Source organism: Bombyx mori, chromosome 11 (genome assembly GCF_030269925.1).
Source record: "Bombyx mori chromosome 11, ASM3026992v2".
Taxonomy (NCBI): domain Eukaryota; kingdom Metazoa; phylum Arthropoda; class Insecta; order Lepidoptera; family Bombycidae; genus Bombyx; species Bombyx mori.
In genome coordinates this window covers 11,375,863-11,393,417 of record NC_085117.1, presented here as the reverse complement: position 1 = coordinate 11,393,417, position 17,555 = coordinate 11,375,863, and the positions used below count along the sequence as shown (strand labels likewise).

The window sequence follows — 17,555 nt, the reverse complement described above, 5'->3', positions numbered from 1 at the left end:
GTAATCTAGTTCACATTATGTCGCTCCTTACTTGGTATAGAATGAGTAACCTTGTCTGAAGCCATAAAAGGTTAGCAGCTCGAAAATCGCTAGTCGGGTGCATTTGCAATAGGAAAATCCGATGCTATATTTATGAGATGAATATCTTATTTATGCAGAAATCCATGAGTCATTATTGTTTCCCCACCGGGACCGGTTCTTGTCATATGCACAGTTTTTCCAAGTACGGTGAGTAAATGTTATTATTATTCAGTTTCGCCGATGAGTAAATCGTATTGAATTCTTACGATACTGCTGCTCATATTTGGTAATGACGTTGAATGCCTAACTAATGTAACTCGCATCGATAATTCGGAACTAAGTATGAAAATTTTTAAAGGACCGATCGATAATTTCGATTCTTGTTTTATTATCTCGTAGTAAAATTAACTTTAATGATTATTATTTTTATTTTTTTCGAATTGTGAATCATTGACCTCTTGAGAGTCCGCGCGGGTAGGTACCACCATCCTGCTTATTTCTGCCGTGAAGCAGTTCTAACAATACCTGAGACCTTAGAACTTATGTCTCAAGGTGGGTGGCGCATTTACGCTGTAGATGTCTATGGGCTCCAGTAACCCCTTACCAACAGGTGGGCTGTGAGCTCGTCCACCCATCTAAGGAATAAAAAAAAACAAAACAAAAAAAAATTAAGATCGTTAGTTTTAAATTTGTAATATTGTTAGGCAGAAACATAGGTGCAGTCGTGCCCAGACTGACTCACGACCGCGCTTCGCTAGGAATGCTGCACTTGTCAAAGGAAATCCGCAATGGCGCCTTGCGTTTACCTAGATTCATTGGCTTGGTATTTACGTAGCTACTTCGTTGTTCACTACTACACAAGACTGACATCATTCAAATTTGCATAGATTCTTCTAGTGATGCTATTTTCAGAGAGATAGAGATACGCGATTGTTGTAAAAAGTTAAAAATGGTTTGGTCAATTTCCAAAGTGTAACTAAATCATGTTTGAGGCGTTAATAAGTCAACTGTATTGTTTATCGGCATTTTTACCGTACAACAGATAACTTTTTTTCCTACCTATGCTGAGAGCTACCTTGAGAGGCTATATCAGCGTTACCCTAGCGTGTAGGTGAGCTTTCGGGGCTCAAACCGGAGGTGTTGCTAACACTCGCCCTAACAAGAGCAGTGCTTCACAGAATCTACTACCGGATCGGAAATGCGAACCACTGAGAAGATCCGGTGAGAAACTCAGCGCGCTGTGTCTATGGATTAATTTACTCGTCGAGCCCTTCGTCGCAAGCGACGGGATCGGCAAGGAGGGTGACCTGTGCTTGAAGTACCTAAAACACTGTTAATGATCCGTAGTGACGTGTTTAGAGCGACGTCGACTGTTTACCATTCGGTCCACAGGATCGGGTATGACAGATCACTACTTTATGGCATTAATAGGTATTACATTTTATACCAATATATACACAAGGTGTGTGGCCGCATTTACGCTGTAGATGTCTATGGACTCCATTAACCACTTAACACCAGGTGGGCTGTGAGCTCGTCCACACATCTAAGCAATAAAAAATAAAAAAAAATACCAGTCGCGCAGACCTAAAATATACAACCAGAACATAATGTATTTAGAAACATCTGAAACCTCGTAAAGTGACTTTTAAATGCGAAAATGTAAGTACTCTAAAATAGCTCAATAGTTAACGCTCAATGAAAAGCATTTTTGCATTTTGTCCCTATATCATTGGATTAAACAAGAATTTCGTACTCCGTATATAAAATCATTACGTTACTTTGTACGTGTATTTCTTAGGCTATCATAAAAAATATACTTAATTTGCCGAAGTTTAATATCATGCGTTCAGCCCGCGGTGGATTAACGTTTGACGTCAAAGTAGTTGTGATTGGAATACGTTCATTCGCCTCTGTGAGTGATTACATTGATACAATACCGTCTGTATCGATGAATTGTGCTAGTAATAATACGTACACAAAAATAAAGACTTAATTGTTTGCTTCCATGCGTTTCGTTTTTGTGATTAAGTTGAATCTTTGTAAAGTGTGTATTATGTATATGTAAACTGCATATACTGTGCTTCAGGTTTTTGCACGTTGTCACGGCGAATGACGGCGTGGTATTCGCTAGTAAGTAAAAGCTCATAAAGCTCCTAATCGTCCATGTGGTGTATTAAGAGCCCATAGACACCACAGCATGAATGGTATCGTTCACCTTGAATCTTAAGATCAATCTTAAACCATAAGGTACGCACATAATTATGTTACAATGACAAAGGACTTTTTAATGAATAGACAAAAGTAGTAGTGTAGTAAGTTACATCTTTTTCTGAGTACAATCTCGCGTAAAATCGATTATAATGTATTATCGATTTGCGATAAATCAGGAGCTAGGGCGCTCCAACAATGGAAAAAGAGGTTCTCTCCATTGTATCGTACTAACTGTGCATTTCGAGTATTTTGTATTAAATTTAGCGAGTTGAGGTTTATACGTAGGTACTCCCAGTTACGTTTTGGCGAGACATCTCGTCATGGGCAGACAGACGAAGCGACCAGCGACCTTATTTTTGAATTAGAATTTTTGTTTACATTTTTCCTCTTATTGTGACATTTTTGGCAACGTTCCAGGCCTTGATATACAACAAAATTGTTTGTCAAATAAACGTAAATCTGCATACAGTAAAGAATGTTACTTCTGAATCCTAGTTATAGACAATAAAATATTTTATTTATGTAATAGGGCCTACTAACTGCTGTGAATCAATCAAACAATATTCTGCTAATTTTTACGTGCCTTTCATATTTTAAGACTGTCACAATCAATCTAGGTCTAGTGCATCCTCTTCCTCAATTTAAATGCAATCTTCTCTAATACAAACAAGAGAAACGATAATTTTAAAACGGATTTTCGAATAACTGCATGTCCTTTGTTTTCATTAGCTTAGAGTGGCAGAGTAAGTGATTACTAGAGCACGTAGACAAGTACACGTCTTCTACTTTGAGGCTGATCGAACTCACACCGACTCAAAAATTGTTTCTCTGCAGGAAAATATCTTGTGAGTCCGCACGGGTAGGTATTACCGCCCTGCCTATTCCTGCCGAGAAGCAGTTATGCGTTTCGGCCTGAAGGGTGGAGCAGTCGTTGTACTATAAAATTGAGATTTAAAACTCAAGTCTCTGGTGTTAATAACATCAATTTGTTCCGGTAACCACTTATTACCAGTTGGACAGTGAGCTCGTCCATCCATCTAAGCAATAAAAATAGTATAAAATACCAAGAAAAACACAGTTACTGCCTTTTTTTCGAAGTCTGTTGATGTGGAAATTGCTTAAATTAAATTTTAAAGGTAAAATGTCAGTGAATCTTTAATGAACATAAACAAAATCTTATGTACAAGTAGATATATACGTATATAATTTGAGAACGATCTTCACAGTTTGAAATTTGAACATTCACGCTTTTTCTTCGTTCATCTTTTTGTCTTTTTCCTGTTTTTTTCTTCTTCTAACGACACGTTTGATAAGGAAATTTTGATAAATTATCTGTTAACGCAACTTTACTTCGTCACATATTGCTCGTAGTATCCTTAATAATATCTCCCTTCTTCTAATTTCTTTCCCGTTTTCCAACCCATTCCAAAGAAGACTTGACGTGAGGCAGGCGAACTACGAAGCCTAAAGCGAAACTATTATCCAAAACAATTTGAATCCGATTCAAGCCAGAGCGAGATATACCGTCCAAAGCATGGACTAAAGCGGATTAGTCTCCGATAGCGTAACATTTTTTTTATTGCTTAGATGTGGTGGACGAGCTCACAGCCCACCTGGTGTTAAGTGGTTACTGAAGCCTATAGACATCCACAACGTAAATGCGCCACCCACCTTGAGATATAAATTCTAAGGTCTCAAGTATAGTTACAACGGCCGCCCAACCCTTCAAACCGAAACGCATTACTGCTTCACGGCAGAAATAGGCAGGGTGGTAGTACCCACTCGCGCGGACTCACAAGAGGTCCTACCACCAGTAATTTATTTTTTTATCTTGTTACATACATATGTTTGTTTGCATGTAACTGAATCATTGAACGTCTTTTTCATCGAATTTAAAATGTCCAATTAACTTAAAAATTTGCACACGCATCAAGGTTCTTGGATGTCAATACGAAAATTTTATAATTTCGCTCTAAATATTCCTGTTTTTTTTTTAAATTACATATACTAATTTTTGTATAGTATGTGTGTTCGCGGTGGTAATAGGCAGATTGGCGATAGAGCCTATGCGTGCTTACAATCGTGGACTCAAGTTCTGAGTCAAGCGAGCCACACGCTCGAACCGGTCCACCTCCTATCGTTCCGAACGAACCTCTTTCACTAAACTTGACTTAATTAACATTAACTAGAATTTTAAACTTGGATCATTTGATTAGTCATTTTAATGATGCCTTTTACAGTTTTAGATCGGAATGCCTCGTATTTTGTGTGTTGTGCGATCGATTTTTCGTTTGTGGTAAAATCGCGCGGTTTCTCGACGCACCGTTACCAGAGGCCGGAGAGCCTCGGCGACGCGACGATAGAATGAAATGCGTCGGCTCTTGTGTAATCTTTTACGCTTTCAAATGTCGATTATTAATTGCCCCGTTCATTCAATAGATACTGCATTCCGGACGTTCTTGACATACCTCTCGATGAAATAAACATTAAAACAAGTCGTTTTTCGTCGCTTATAATAATAATTATTGTCGGACTTTTTATTTGTATCGTCTTATCGATGCTGTTTTCATTACACACACAAAAATGCACACATAATAATATTTTGTATAACATTCTGTAATAAATTTTGTTGTGTGCGTTCGCGCGTCGTTTATAGGTTTTAGTTGAAAGGTATTTAAGTATTGTTTATAATCTAGGTGACGTTTCCGCCGTGGAAACAAAGCCCGCGAGATGGCGCGCAAGTGGTCTTAATGAACGAGAACATATATTTATTTAGCGACGCCCAATGATGGTCACAGCGAAGCTTGATCGAGTTTCACTGGTTAATAATTAAATACGTTTTGTTCTTCACTGATTACGACATTAGTTACGTTCTAATAAGTTCATGTATTTTATTGTCGGCTTTTCAGTTACTTTTGTCCTGTACAAGGATAAAACGTTTCATCCATAAACCCATGACGTAACAGGACAAATTCTATCGGAAATTGAGATAATGTAACCGACTCACAATATCGAATATAACGGTTTTATTTAATAACTAGCTGACCCGGCAGACTTCGTAGTGCCTCAATTGATAAATAAGAGACCTAAACTTTTGTATAAAATAAACTTAAAACAAACGAAAGGAATCCGTCCGACGGGGGACACATCAAAGGAAAAACAAAATTGTTAATTTTATTCAACTCCGAGCACTTTCATTCATTTATCTACGTTTTAAACCTTCTCTGGACTTCCACAAATAATTCAAGACCAAAATTAGCCAAATCGGTCCAGCCGTTCTCGAGTTTTAGCGAGACTAACGAACAGCAATTCATTTTTATATATTATATAGATAAAGTTGCTCAGGGCATACGTGTTACCGTTTTGTTGAGTGCATCATTCTGCTGTCAAAATATTATACAAGTCGTCTTTCATTAGTAATTCTACAGAACTAATCCCCTGTGAATGCACAATTATGCATTAATCGTACAGGAAAAAAAAAAAACAAAAAACCAAATCGCGAATGTGTAAACTCGTTCAACACAAAACAAGTGACAAATTTCGATAGTCTAGCTATTTAATGATTTCATTCGAATGTATTTTAATTACCGAATATATTATTGACTAATTAACGAAACAACGTAACTGATAACCGTTTTACGTGATCGCTACACCACTACTTCGCATCGTGATTAGGACGCATATGTCTAAATCAAGTGATTACGCTTTACGCCAAGATAGAGTTAGCAATATAGCAATATAGCAAGATAGGATTAACGATATATCATTGCAGCAACCGAAACCTCGTCCCAGTGCCTCGAGGTGTGCGGATACCCTTATTGCGACGAGTCTATGAACAACTGTAACCGTTTAACTGAAGCGAGCTAAAAAGAAAATACGTATCAGCACGTCATGCCACACAAACCTGCACACATAAAGTATATTAAAATATTTTTTTCTCTTCTTGTCCTTATCCCGTCTGTTGATAATGTTCCGTCTGTTTAATGGTAGGCAGCGGCTTGGCTCTGCCCCTGGCATTGCTGACGTCCATGAGCGACGGTGACCACTTACCACCAGGTGGGCCGTATGCTCGTCTGCCTACAAAGGCAATAAAAAAATGATATCGGGGCAACATGAAATTTTATTTGACTCACAGCGTTATGAATCGGTAATGGGAATCGATAGCTAGACTAGAAACTTAAGGATTACTAGTGATAATATTGAATGAAGTGAAATTCGTAACACTATCTTTTTTAGACCGTCTTCAATAACACCGTCGAATAGACTAGATAATTAATCATGTACAATATTCTAATTAATTGGTAGCCTATGTTTCTGTCATTCCCAGAGAAATCAACAGTCTGTAATCGTTTGTAATTAAAACGCAAGCATTGTAGAAAAGTATAAATTAATGTCGTTATGTATACGAAATTGAAATCAATCAATTCACTTCAGTAATATTGTTGAGAGTTTCCTTTAGCTGTTTAGCACGTCTTTCCCAATAATTGTCGTGTAAACGTTGCTTAATATGCAATTTTAATCAAAGTGGAGCAGCCTTCGCGTAAGCTGTCGCGACGGCGGGCAATATACGATGCAAGAGGCTGCTGTAGCCTCCCAAGCGGAGCCCCGCTGTCTGGCAGCCGGTGCCCCTGTCCCCCACCGGCCAGCCACACTCCCCCCTCCCGTCTCCAACTGCGTTACCAAGCGCAACCACCTCGTATTGCCAATTCATCTACCACCGCACATACAAATGTAGGCAAAGAGGGACCGTTAGCTATTTGGTATACCCGTAAATGCGGTAACCAGAGGGACTTGTTTTGTGCCAAACGCGCGAAAAACGGTATTCCGAGCCAACGATTTTAATAATCAATCAATTTGTAAATAGAAGACACGTTTCGATTATCTGTAGCGTTTTATTAATTTTTTAACTAAAATTCTAAATGTACCTATGTGTGAATAAACGCACATACATACACAAACATACTTGCGCATGTAAGTTACGCTATAGTCACTACGAATGTCTGGCCTGTATTTTTTTGTAATAGCACTCGGAGGTATAAGAACAAGTCATTTTACATGTAATGTATTACAACCTTGGTACAACATTGGAATTATTTTGAGTTTTTATCGCTTTCTTAATGTAATGAGATGTTTGAGATTCACGCCATAGGGAGCCTCAGAAATTCAATGGTATTCTCATACAATCATGAAGCGAAACCATTTCCAAACCAAAGAATAATGAAACGGTAAGCAATCTTTTAACAATAGACTTTCAATTATATCTAAAAATAGTACACTAGCTTCTTGTTTAAACTAAATCTATTGTTCGATAAAATGTTACGCTGAACATTTGTATGATATGGATTCCTTCACTGTTTATTAAGATATTAAAAGACAGATTTCTTTTAAAATTGCAACAATTGCATAGGTAATGCAATCTCTATTCTGTGCAGAACAAAAAATATTCTTATTATGTACAAAAATAGTTTGCTATATAAATGCACATTAGATGCATTTTAATAATTCTGTTTTTCCATAATACTGAATTTATATTTAACGTGACTTTGATACCATTTGAAAAAAGCCTCAATGCATTTCACTCCTAGCTCGATGCGCAATCATCATCAGATAATGCTCGTTTTTAATGACGAACAGGAAACTTATGGATTTTTTTCTTATTACTATTACGCGTTTCATCCTTAAATATTTACCGAGGCGGTCGATTGCGCATGTAAGTGCGACAAGGATCTAATTGAACAAGTGTAGAGATGGCTGAGCGGCCTCGGCCTACAGAGTATGGGTCCGATTGCGTCAACGGCCGAGTCGAGGTTGTGCAAGTGGTCGATGGAAATTCCGGTGTTACGGTACTAACGACTGCTAATACGAAATTCGAGTCCTGTGCGTGAGTGCCGCAGCGCAGTGCGAGGCTGCGGCATGAATGGCGCTGCTTGCGGTATGTGGGTCACGGTGTCGTCAATGGGCCGCCGGCAGGGCCCCGCGTGGCTGCCTCTTGTGCCCCCATCGTCGAGCCGAGAAAGTTGCCGGCCACTTTCGCGACCGTCTCTCCGACGAACATAACGATTTACACTCTAACCGCTCGATAACTAAGTCACTTTTCGGATAACGCAACTAAACGTTCACATCCGCTTCAATATTTCGTGCGTGCCTTCAAATATATCTGTTTCGGTTAGCATCGGTGGTTCTAATCCCGAGGCCCGTAGGGTGCTTTATCGCTTGCGCCGCTGTGAATTTGGCCGCGCTGTATGCTCATTCTTAGGAATTCACTTCCGGGTAGGTCGAAAAGTGAAATGGACTCGTCTGTGATGTAATTGGAATTCGGATGTATCCGGAGTCAGTGTTACTCCGTTCACTTATATATTTTCTATAACCATTCTTTGACATAATAGACTGCGTGCCGTGGTCGTTTCCGTTCTATAGCAATAGTTAGAATGTTAAATATAAATGAGCATAATATATTCAGCTTTTACTGTATAGATTACACAAGAACGCTCTAAACATGCGACAGTAAAATTCAAAGTAATCTCGCATACCACCACGGGAATGTTTAATAATATTCTAGATTAAGAATTTATGGTTGAAGTTAAAAAATACCATACATGTTTTACATACTTTTTAATATTTATTTACGAGTCGCTGGACTGACGCGCTGCTGGTTCACTTAGTACTCACTAAGCCAAACGGTTACCCGATTTCCTAGACACTTTATCGGAAACAATGCCATCACATAAATGAAATATATCAATGCAATACAGTGATGTACCTAATAGTTTAAAAAGCCGCTTCCTATTCTCTGATGAATCCCTTACTCACCTTTTACGACACCCACGGGAAGACATGGAATGATTATAGGAAGACTTCACACAGCCTTTTGTTTTTTTTGTCATTGATAGGCATACAAGTTCATCGTCCTCCTACCGGTGCTATGAATGCGGTCGCTCATCATCTGATGCCTCGAAATCGGCTCAATCGCATTGTGTAACGGCTATCCCGCCCGCCCTCATAAAACAACGCATGACTTATTCGTGAAACTAACTGACAAGACGAGCTCAGACGCAAATAATCCCATTTTATATGGTGTATATATCAATTGATTTTTCTTTCAAATTCATTGGATTATCTTATTGTTTCCGAGTTCTGAATTCTCCATAAAACCAGACTTTTGAAAAATGCAAAGAGTCAAAGTAAAAGTTTTTTTTTTCTCCCGATGTGTCGAAAATTTTCCGTGGACAGGTAGACACCAGTATTATTAACACTAGCTACAAAAATTAAGAGTTATTTTTAGCTAGTCCTAATTCTAAGTTCACTCAACTCAACCCGTAACTTAACGAAGGTAGTTATTTAAAATATGAATTGAAAAAAACAAAACGTAGAAATATAAAAATATTATGTTATGCGAATTGTATATTTCTATAAAATATTGGGAAACCAGTTTTTTATTTGATTTTCAGAATATTTAGTGCTCACATTTTTACATAAAAACGGCCTCTTTAAGGTCGTTTAATATTCTCAACTTTAATGGAGTTAGGGAAGGCTGTTACTAAAACGATAATCTAAAATTTGTATACATTCTTCACATGTACGCGAAAAGTGAGTTTGATTCAAAAAATAATTTTCTTTTACCTATACCTATCATATTTATTAAGTTCCACCAACAAAGTGATCATCAATACAAAACATTGAACAATTGACAAAAGTTCATGGCAGATGTCACCTCAATTAGGTATAGGTGCAATCGACAGTGTATTAACAACAAAAATAAAAAAAAATTATATAACTAAGATTTGATTACATTTGATTGATTGCTACAGATTCATTTATATTTAATTGGGAAATGATTCGCGATAGATTTTTCTCCTGTGAGTTGTGAGACAATTAGAAAATACATATATTTCACTTAAAATTAGTTCAGCGCAATCTGACAACTCCGAAGGAACATTGACGGAGACCGCGCTGCCGTGGACATTATTGGAGTCCCAAAGGATTCTGTTTAAGGGATTTCTGTATACTGGTGGTAGGACCTCTTGTGAGTCCGCACGGGTAGGTACCACCACCCCGCCTATTTCTGCCGTGAAGCCGTAATGCGTTTCGGTTTGAAGGGTGGGGTAGCCGTTGTAACTATACTGAGACCTTAGAACTTATATCTCAAGGTGGGTGGCGCATTTACATTGTAGATGTCTATGGGCTCCAGTAACCACTTAACACCAGGTGGGCTGTGAGATTGTCCACCCATTTAAGCAACAAAAAAAAAAAAGAGTAAGCACCTAAATTCGAACGAGCGGGCTTTCTTATAAACGGTTTATATTTCTTCGTTCTTCGTAGGTAATGAAAAATCAAATCGAAAACATACAGCGATCGAATATAATTGCTTTTTTTTAACCTCTTGGACTACAATTTCATTTGCATTATGTATATTTAATGAAGAAAATTTTGTCGTAGATTTTGGTGTGCTCAATGACACTCCTCTTCATACTTAACACTAAACATACCATAACGGGTCAAATGATCCATTTTGAACTTTTGCATTGAAAATGGTTTTGCATTGAATTTGATTTTTTGAAGTGAAACTTCTTTATCGGCGTTGGAAAAAAATTTACCGTCACATTTTTCGGTTACGCGTCACATTTTTCCGTTACGCGCCATCTTTTTCTTGCCCCTACCACGGTTGGTTCAGACGAAGAGTACTTTCACTTTCTCCAACGGAGTAGGGATAGCATTAATGTTTCACTTCTTACGTGTGTACACTAGTACACGCACACATTTTTTTTACTGGTGGTAGGACCTCTTGTGAGTCCGCGCGGGTAGGTACCACCGCCCTGCCTATTTCTGCCGTGAAGCAGTAATGCGTTTCGGGGTGAAGGGTGGGGCAGCCGTTGCAACTATACTCGCTAATTTCAATTGAGTTACATTGCGCGCTTTGTAAGATTTGTGTTTTTTTTGGAGTTTACTCCTTTAGAATCGATTTACATATATAGGCCCGGGGTATGAAAATTATGGGGACCAAAATCGTACTAGCATGTCACACGAAATGCGTTATGCGCCTGATTGGCTCCTGATTGCGTGATGCGTGCGCGCGCCAATCAGGAGCCAACGCGCGGCCGCGTTATCGCAGGTGACGCCGGGCTGCTGCGCCGGCAGTCCGCCACAAAGCCTCGTACTGATCGCGCGTTTCTCTCATTATTGTATTTTCATATATTTGTTAGTCGTTTGTTTTGTGTCTCGTTAATTTGTTAATAATCTGTAGTGTATCGTGTTGTCGTAATATAGAACTATTTCTCGTATTGTTTCGTTTAATTTTTTATATCCAGTAAACTCCAGTCGTGCGTCGGAGCGGACACACACACTTTTTTTTTTAAATTAACAACATTCTTATCTTCGTTTCCGGGCACGTTTTTATAAAAATTAAATATATGGAAAAAGGAATACTTTCAGTGACCTATCAAGAGAGAACGATCACGAAACTAGTTCTTTAGTATGTACATACATGGTGAATGGAAAATAATACCATAATATACGATGCTTCACCAAAGTAGTTCTACGGAATGTTACTTAAAATTATTTTTCAAATATGCGCCATTATAAGTATATACTAGTCACATCCCACAGTTCAATGTAACAAACACAAAGCTCTCTTGAGTTTTCCTCGAACTTTCCATTTTGTATGGTATCAAAATAACGTTACCTTCCTTCAGGAACACTCTGTTATAAAGAACAAACCAAAGAAGACTTCCCGAAGTTTGTACTGAAAACCGATGCACAACGGAAAAACATTATTTTCAATTGGGATGTAATCAGTTAAAAAAAAGAAAATGAACCGCTAAATTATGCGGTTTGTTAGCTTGGAACTCTGAAAAAAAACGAAATAAAACATAAGATTTTTTTGTACATTACAATCAGGTTTGAACAATTCGCCTTTTCGCATTAAAAGTGTACAATTTCCAAAAATATTCGAAATTGAGTTGATATGCGTAAACATAAAAATTTGGTATAACCAGTATTTTTCTCATAAATACTGTTAAGTAGAGCGCAGTTTAGTTTTAGTTTTTGGTTTCTTTTAGTTTCTCTATATTTTGACTACTATTAAGAAAATTAATACATAATTTTATCTTACTTTAAAAGACAGATAATGTAACCGGTAAAAAATAAAAAATAAATGTTTTCAAATATTGCAAATATGATTAATATTAAAAATACTAGCTAACCTGGCAGACTTCGTAGTGCCTCAATCGATAAATAAAAGACCTAAACTTTTATGGAAAATAAACTTAAAACAAACAAAAGGAATCCGTCCGACGGGGGACACATCAAAGGAAAATTGTTATTTTTATTTAATTCCGAGCATTTTCATATTTATCTTTACCTTTTAAACCTTCTCTGGACTTCCACAAATAATTCAAGACCAAAATTAGTCAAATCGGTCCAGCCGTTCTCGGGTTTTAACGAGACTAACGAACAGCAATTCATTTTTATATATATAGAAGATAGAAGATAAAAATATTACATGTGGTACACAATTTACTGGTGGTAGGACCTCTTGTGAGTCCCCGCGGGTAGGTACCACCACCCTGCTTATTTCTGCCGTGAAGCAGTAATGCGTTTCAGTTTGAAGGGTGGGGCAGCCGTTGTAACTATACTGAGATCTTAGAACTTATATCTCAAGGTGGGTGGCGCATTTACGTTGTAGATGTCCATGGGCTCCAGTAACCACTTTACGCCAGGTGGGCTGTGAGCTCGTCCACCCATCTATACAGTAAAAAAAAAAAACATGTTAAGACACTATTGTAAAATTTGTAAGTTTTTAGATTATACAGTTTTAATGCGAGAAGACGAATTGTTGTTGAATAATATAATTGAAAAGGTTTCGTTCTATGCGACACGAACGGAACTTCAAAGCGCAACGACAACTAAAAGTACTAATAAGACGTAAACGGAAGCGTCGGGCAATTCCTGTTAAAATGGTTAACTTAATAAACATGTATGGCGGCGCGGAGGCTCTGAGGCCCGGTGAAAGCTGGTCGGACGCTCCGCATGCGCTGACAAACCACCGCAGATCAATTGAGTCGAGCACCACTATTACCAACAGCCGATGTACCTACACATTTGACTGGTTTTACTTTATGCCGCACAGAATACGATTTACATTCCTTTATCAAATTACGTTCCTAAGGCATTGCGCCAATTTTTTATTTTTTTTATTGTATAAATGGATGATCGAGCAACCTATCTGGCTTCAAGTGGTAACCTATAGATATCTTAACGTGAATGTCGCCACTCACCCTTCAAACTCGAACGAATAAGCAGAACGACTACACAACATTAGCCCACCGAGTTTCTCGCCGGATCTTCTCAGTGGGTCGCGTTTCCGATCCGGTGGTAGATTCCGCGAAGCACTGCTCTTGCTACGGTCCGTGTTAGCATCACTCCGGTTTGAGCCTCGTGAGCTCACCTACTAGTTAAGGTTACGCTGAAATAGCCTCTCGAGCCTTATCAGCTTAGGTAGGAAAAAAAAATCATTTTTTTTTAATTGCTTTTGTAGGCAGACGAGCATACGGCCTACCTGATGCTAAGTGGTCACTGTCGCTCATGGACGTTAGCAATGCCAGAGGCAGAGCCAAGCCGCATCAACATTATCAAATTTAATATCGTTTGAGCTTCGCAAACAGCATTTAACGAGACTACAAGAGTGATTTAATGTCGAACTTAATGTGCAACAACACCAACAAACAAACGATAGGGTGTAGTCCATAGTTTTAGACAATGTATCATTGGGAGCGGTATTGTGCTGCGGATGCACCGTAGGAACAGTTCGGTTTAACGGTGACGGAGGCTGTGCGTTATACAGTTAGACGCATTCCTAGAGCGGGCCGTTGCGAGGGTCGCAGGTGCAGCGCGGGGGGAGTCCGTCTTTGTGAGGAATGCGCCAATGCCACTATACATCCGTTACTACTTGTATATGTCACAATGTGCCATTTAAATACCGACTTTTCACGTTTGCTACTATGTGTCAAAACGGAATGAAAATTGAAATGTGCGAGTTGAACTATTTCAACATGAAGGACTATGATTATTCAATTCAATGTATTTATAATATTTATCAGATAACAGTTATCTATCAATTGACATATACATTTAAATCAAAATTAAATTACAATAAATACATATAATATAAAAAACAATATTTTTTTATTGCTTAGTTGGGTGGACGAGCTCACAGCCCACCTGGTGTTAAGTGGTTACTGGAGCCCATAGACATCTACAACGTAAATGCGCCACCTACCTTGAGATATAAGTTCTAAGGTCTAAGTATAGTTACAACGACCTTTCAAACCGAAACGCATAACTGCTTCACGGCAGAAAATAGGCGGGGTGGTGGTACCTACTCATGTGCGACTTACAAGAGGTCCTACCTACCAGTAAGTATGTAAAACAAAACAAATAATAATAACAAACAGTATGATGGTATGATGATATGATATGAAAGTATAATAATTATGTAAACTAGGACAGAGGAAACACTATGTTTGCTCGCACCAATATATGTATTGTCTTTTTCTTGTGATATCATGGGCTTGACTCAGCAAGTTCTTGTTTAGTTCTGATGCATTCCAGTCTCAATAACAGGGTAGCCGTTACATCAATCTGAGGCTTCGACTTCACTTCATATTGTGGTGTCTGGCAAATATTTAACGTCTTTTGAGCAGTGAGGCCCTATGCCCACCCATCTAAGTTAAAAATACTATTTTCTTCGGTTTTCACGAATCGCAGACCTTATTATTGCTTTCTTGGTTAAACCGCGCGTTTTTATTATGTAATAAATAAATTATAAATACTAAAAATAAATTAAAAAATCCGCCAAAACCGAATACAATACTTTTATAGGATATATTTTGTTATTTAATTTGTAAATCAGCTTCAAATGTGATTATAACACAGCGGATAGTTCCGCTGTGTTATAATCACATCTTAGGTTACCGTTGCGAGCTGAATTGTCTGCATCTTAAACTCGTAAAACTCCTCGGAAAATAAGAATAAGTCGTTGCCTGTATTCATGATATCTGCGAAATCTATTTTCAGATTTTACAAACAAGTTTGAATCATTTTCTCGTGCTTTCTTTTTATTTTGACGATACTTATCATTCAGACGAGAGATCATCATGCGTTGTATGAATCCATGTCTCATTTCGAAATCATGAGAAAAAAACAAAAGATGGGAGGGGGGCGTCTTTCTATCGCGAATCGGTAATGCGTTCTAATTTGAAGGATCGAACAGCCTTTTTACTATACGAATGATATTTAAACCTCATGTCTACAGGTGGGTTGGTTGCGGAATGCTCTTTGTGTTGTCTATAGGCTCCAGTAACTATTTGAAATAAGGTGGGCAGTGATTGTTCATAAGGCCACAAAAAAAAATTGTAATTTGTTCAAATTGGTTATCGTCTTCTTGTATGGGCTTTGGATTATATACGACATACAGTCTTCTACAATTCTTTAAAACAAAATGGGCTGAGAGCTTATTACTGGTGGTAGGACCTCCTGTGAGTCCGCACGGGTAGGTACCACCACCCTGCCTATTTCTGCCGTGAAGCAGTAATGCGTTTCGGTTGGAAGGGTGGGGCAGCCGTTGTAACTATACTGAGACCTTAGAACTTATATCTCAAGGTGGGTGGCACATTTACGTTGTAGATGTCTATGGGCTCCAGTAACTACTTAACCCCAGGTGGGCTGTGAGCTCGTCCACCCATCTAAGCAATAAAAAAAAAAGCTCATCTGATCATTTACATTAAAAAACATACCTTATCAGACCACAGAAGTTCGTAGATTCTATTAGGGGCCATGCTACCCCGAAAACATCTTTTTTTTTTCATGAAAAACCCACTTAAATAACAGTATACATGTAGACTGTTAGGTCGGTAGATCTTACAAAAAAAAAAGCTCTTCTGACGAATCCACAACAGGAATTTGCTCGAAATCGGAGTTAACAAGCTCGTGTTAAAACACAGTTTCGGCAGCCGATGTCTTTGTGCCTTTAGTCGATGATGTCACGTCTTGAAACTCTCGTGATGTCACTCGTGAGTAGGTACATCAAGAAACTCATCGGCGTAATTAAAATCAGTCCAAAGATTAGTTACAAACGGTCATCGTGTTTTTTATTTGTGATTACCAACGGGGACAACTCGTTATTCAAGATACTCGGCGCTGTATTGTCATTTTTGTTGTTTCGATGTACCTACTTAGTGGACATTGATTGAATCCAAACTCAACTGGGATCGGATGGTATTGTAATATCATACGATTAAACTTCAGGCGCATACAAAGGGATTCCGTCGATGTAAATCAAATGTTTTTTTTTTAATGCTTAAATGGGTGGACTAGTTCACAGCCCACCTGGTGGTTAAGTGGTTAGTGGAGCCCATAGACATCTACAAACGTGAATGCGCCACCCACTTTGAGATATAAGTTCTAAGGTCTCAGTATAGTTACAACGGCTGCCCCACCCCTCAAACCGAAACGCATTACTGCTTCACGGCAGAAATAGGCAGGGTGGTAGTACCTGCCCGTGCGGACTCACAAGAGGTCCTACCACCAGTAATTACGCAAATTATAATTTTGCGGGTTTCATTTTTATTACACGATATTATTTCCTTCACCGTGGAAGTCGATCGTGACCATTTGTTAAGTACGTATTTCATTACAAAACTTTGTAACCGCCTGTGGAATTCGAACACCGGTGCATCGCTACATATGAATGCACCGGACGTCTTATCCTTTACGATTACTGATGTTCGGACGTATTAAATCAATTTATGTACGAAAAATCGCACAGTTGAAAGCCGCGGATAGCGTAGGTATTCTGTTCGAGCTAATAGAGAAATAAATTGATTTTAGTAGACAAGACTAGGTTCTGCTGCATTAATTGATTGGCATTGAGAGGCTACACAGAACGACGCGCTCGCTAACCTGATTGGCATGATTGAAGTTTCAATTGCACAGGTATCACCCTACCATTTAAAACCATACTTGGGCAATTGAATTGATCATTAAAATCTTATCATATTTTGTTAACAGGAACTTGGCTTTGGGCATCGGGATACAGAACTTTCCCGAGGGGCTAGCAGTAAGTTTGCCTCTGCAAGCTGCCGGCTTTTCTGTATGGAGAGCGTTTTGGTAAGTCTTTCATGCCTGTACCTTACATTTAAACGCTTGGGTTTTTCAAAAAGAAAAAGTCAATTTTATGCTTTTATTTCATAGTTAAGTAAACGAACTCCCAGTCCATCTGGTTTTGAGTCGTTACTGGAGCCCGTAGACCTCACAAAGTCACTACC

General features: G+C 38.5%; 1 protein-coding gene across 1 annotated transcript in view; it reads left to right on the top strand.

The window, feature by feature from the left end:
* Window positions 1–17,555, top strand: part of LOC101744766 (zinc transporter ZIP11) — a 68,545-nt gene that overhangs the window by 19,357 nt on the left and 31,633 nt on the right. The window contains exon 5 of the mRNA XM_004931471.5: window positions 17,299–17,397. Within this exon, the coding sequence (XP_004931528.2) occupies window positions 17,299–17,397 (99 nt within the window). The remainder of the gene's footprint in view (window positions 1–17,298; window positions 17,398–17,555) is intronic.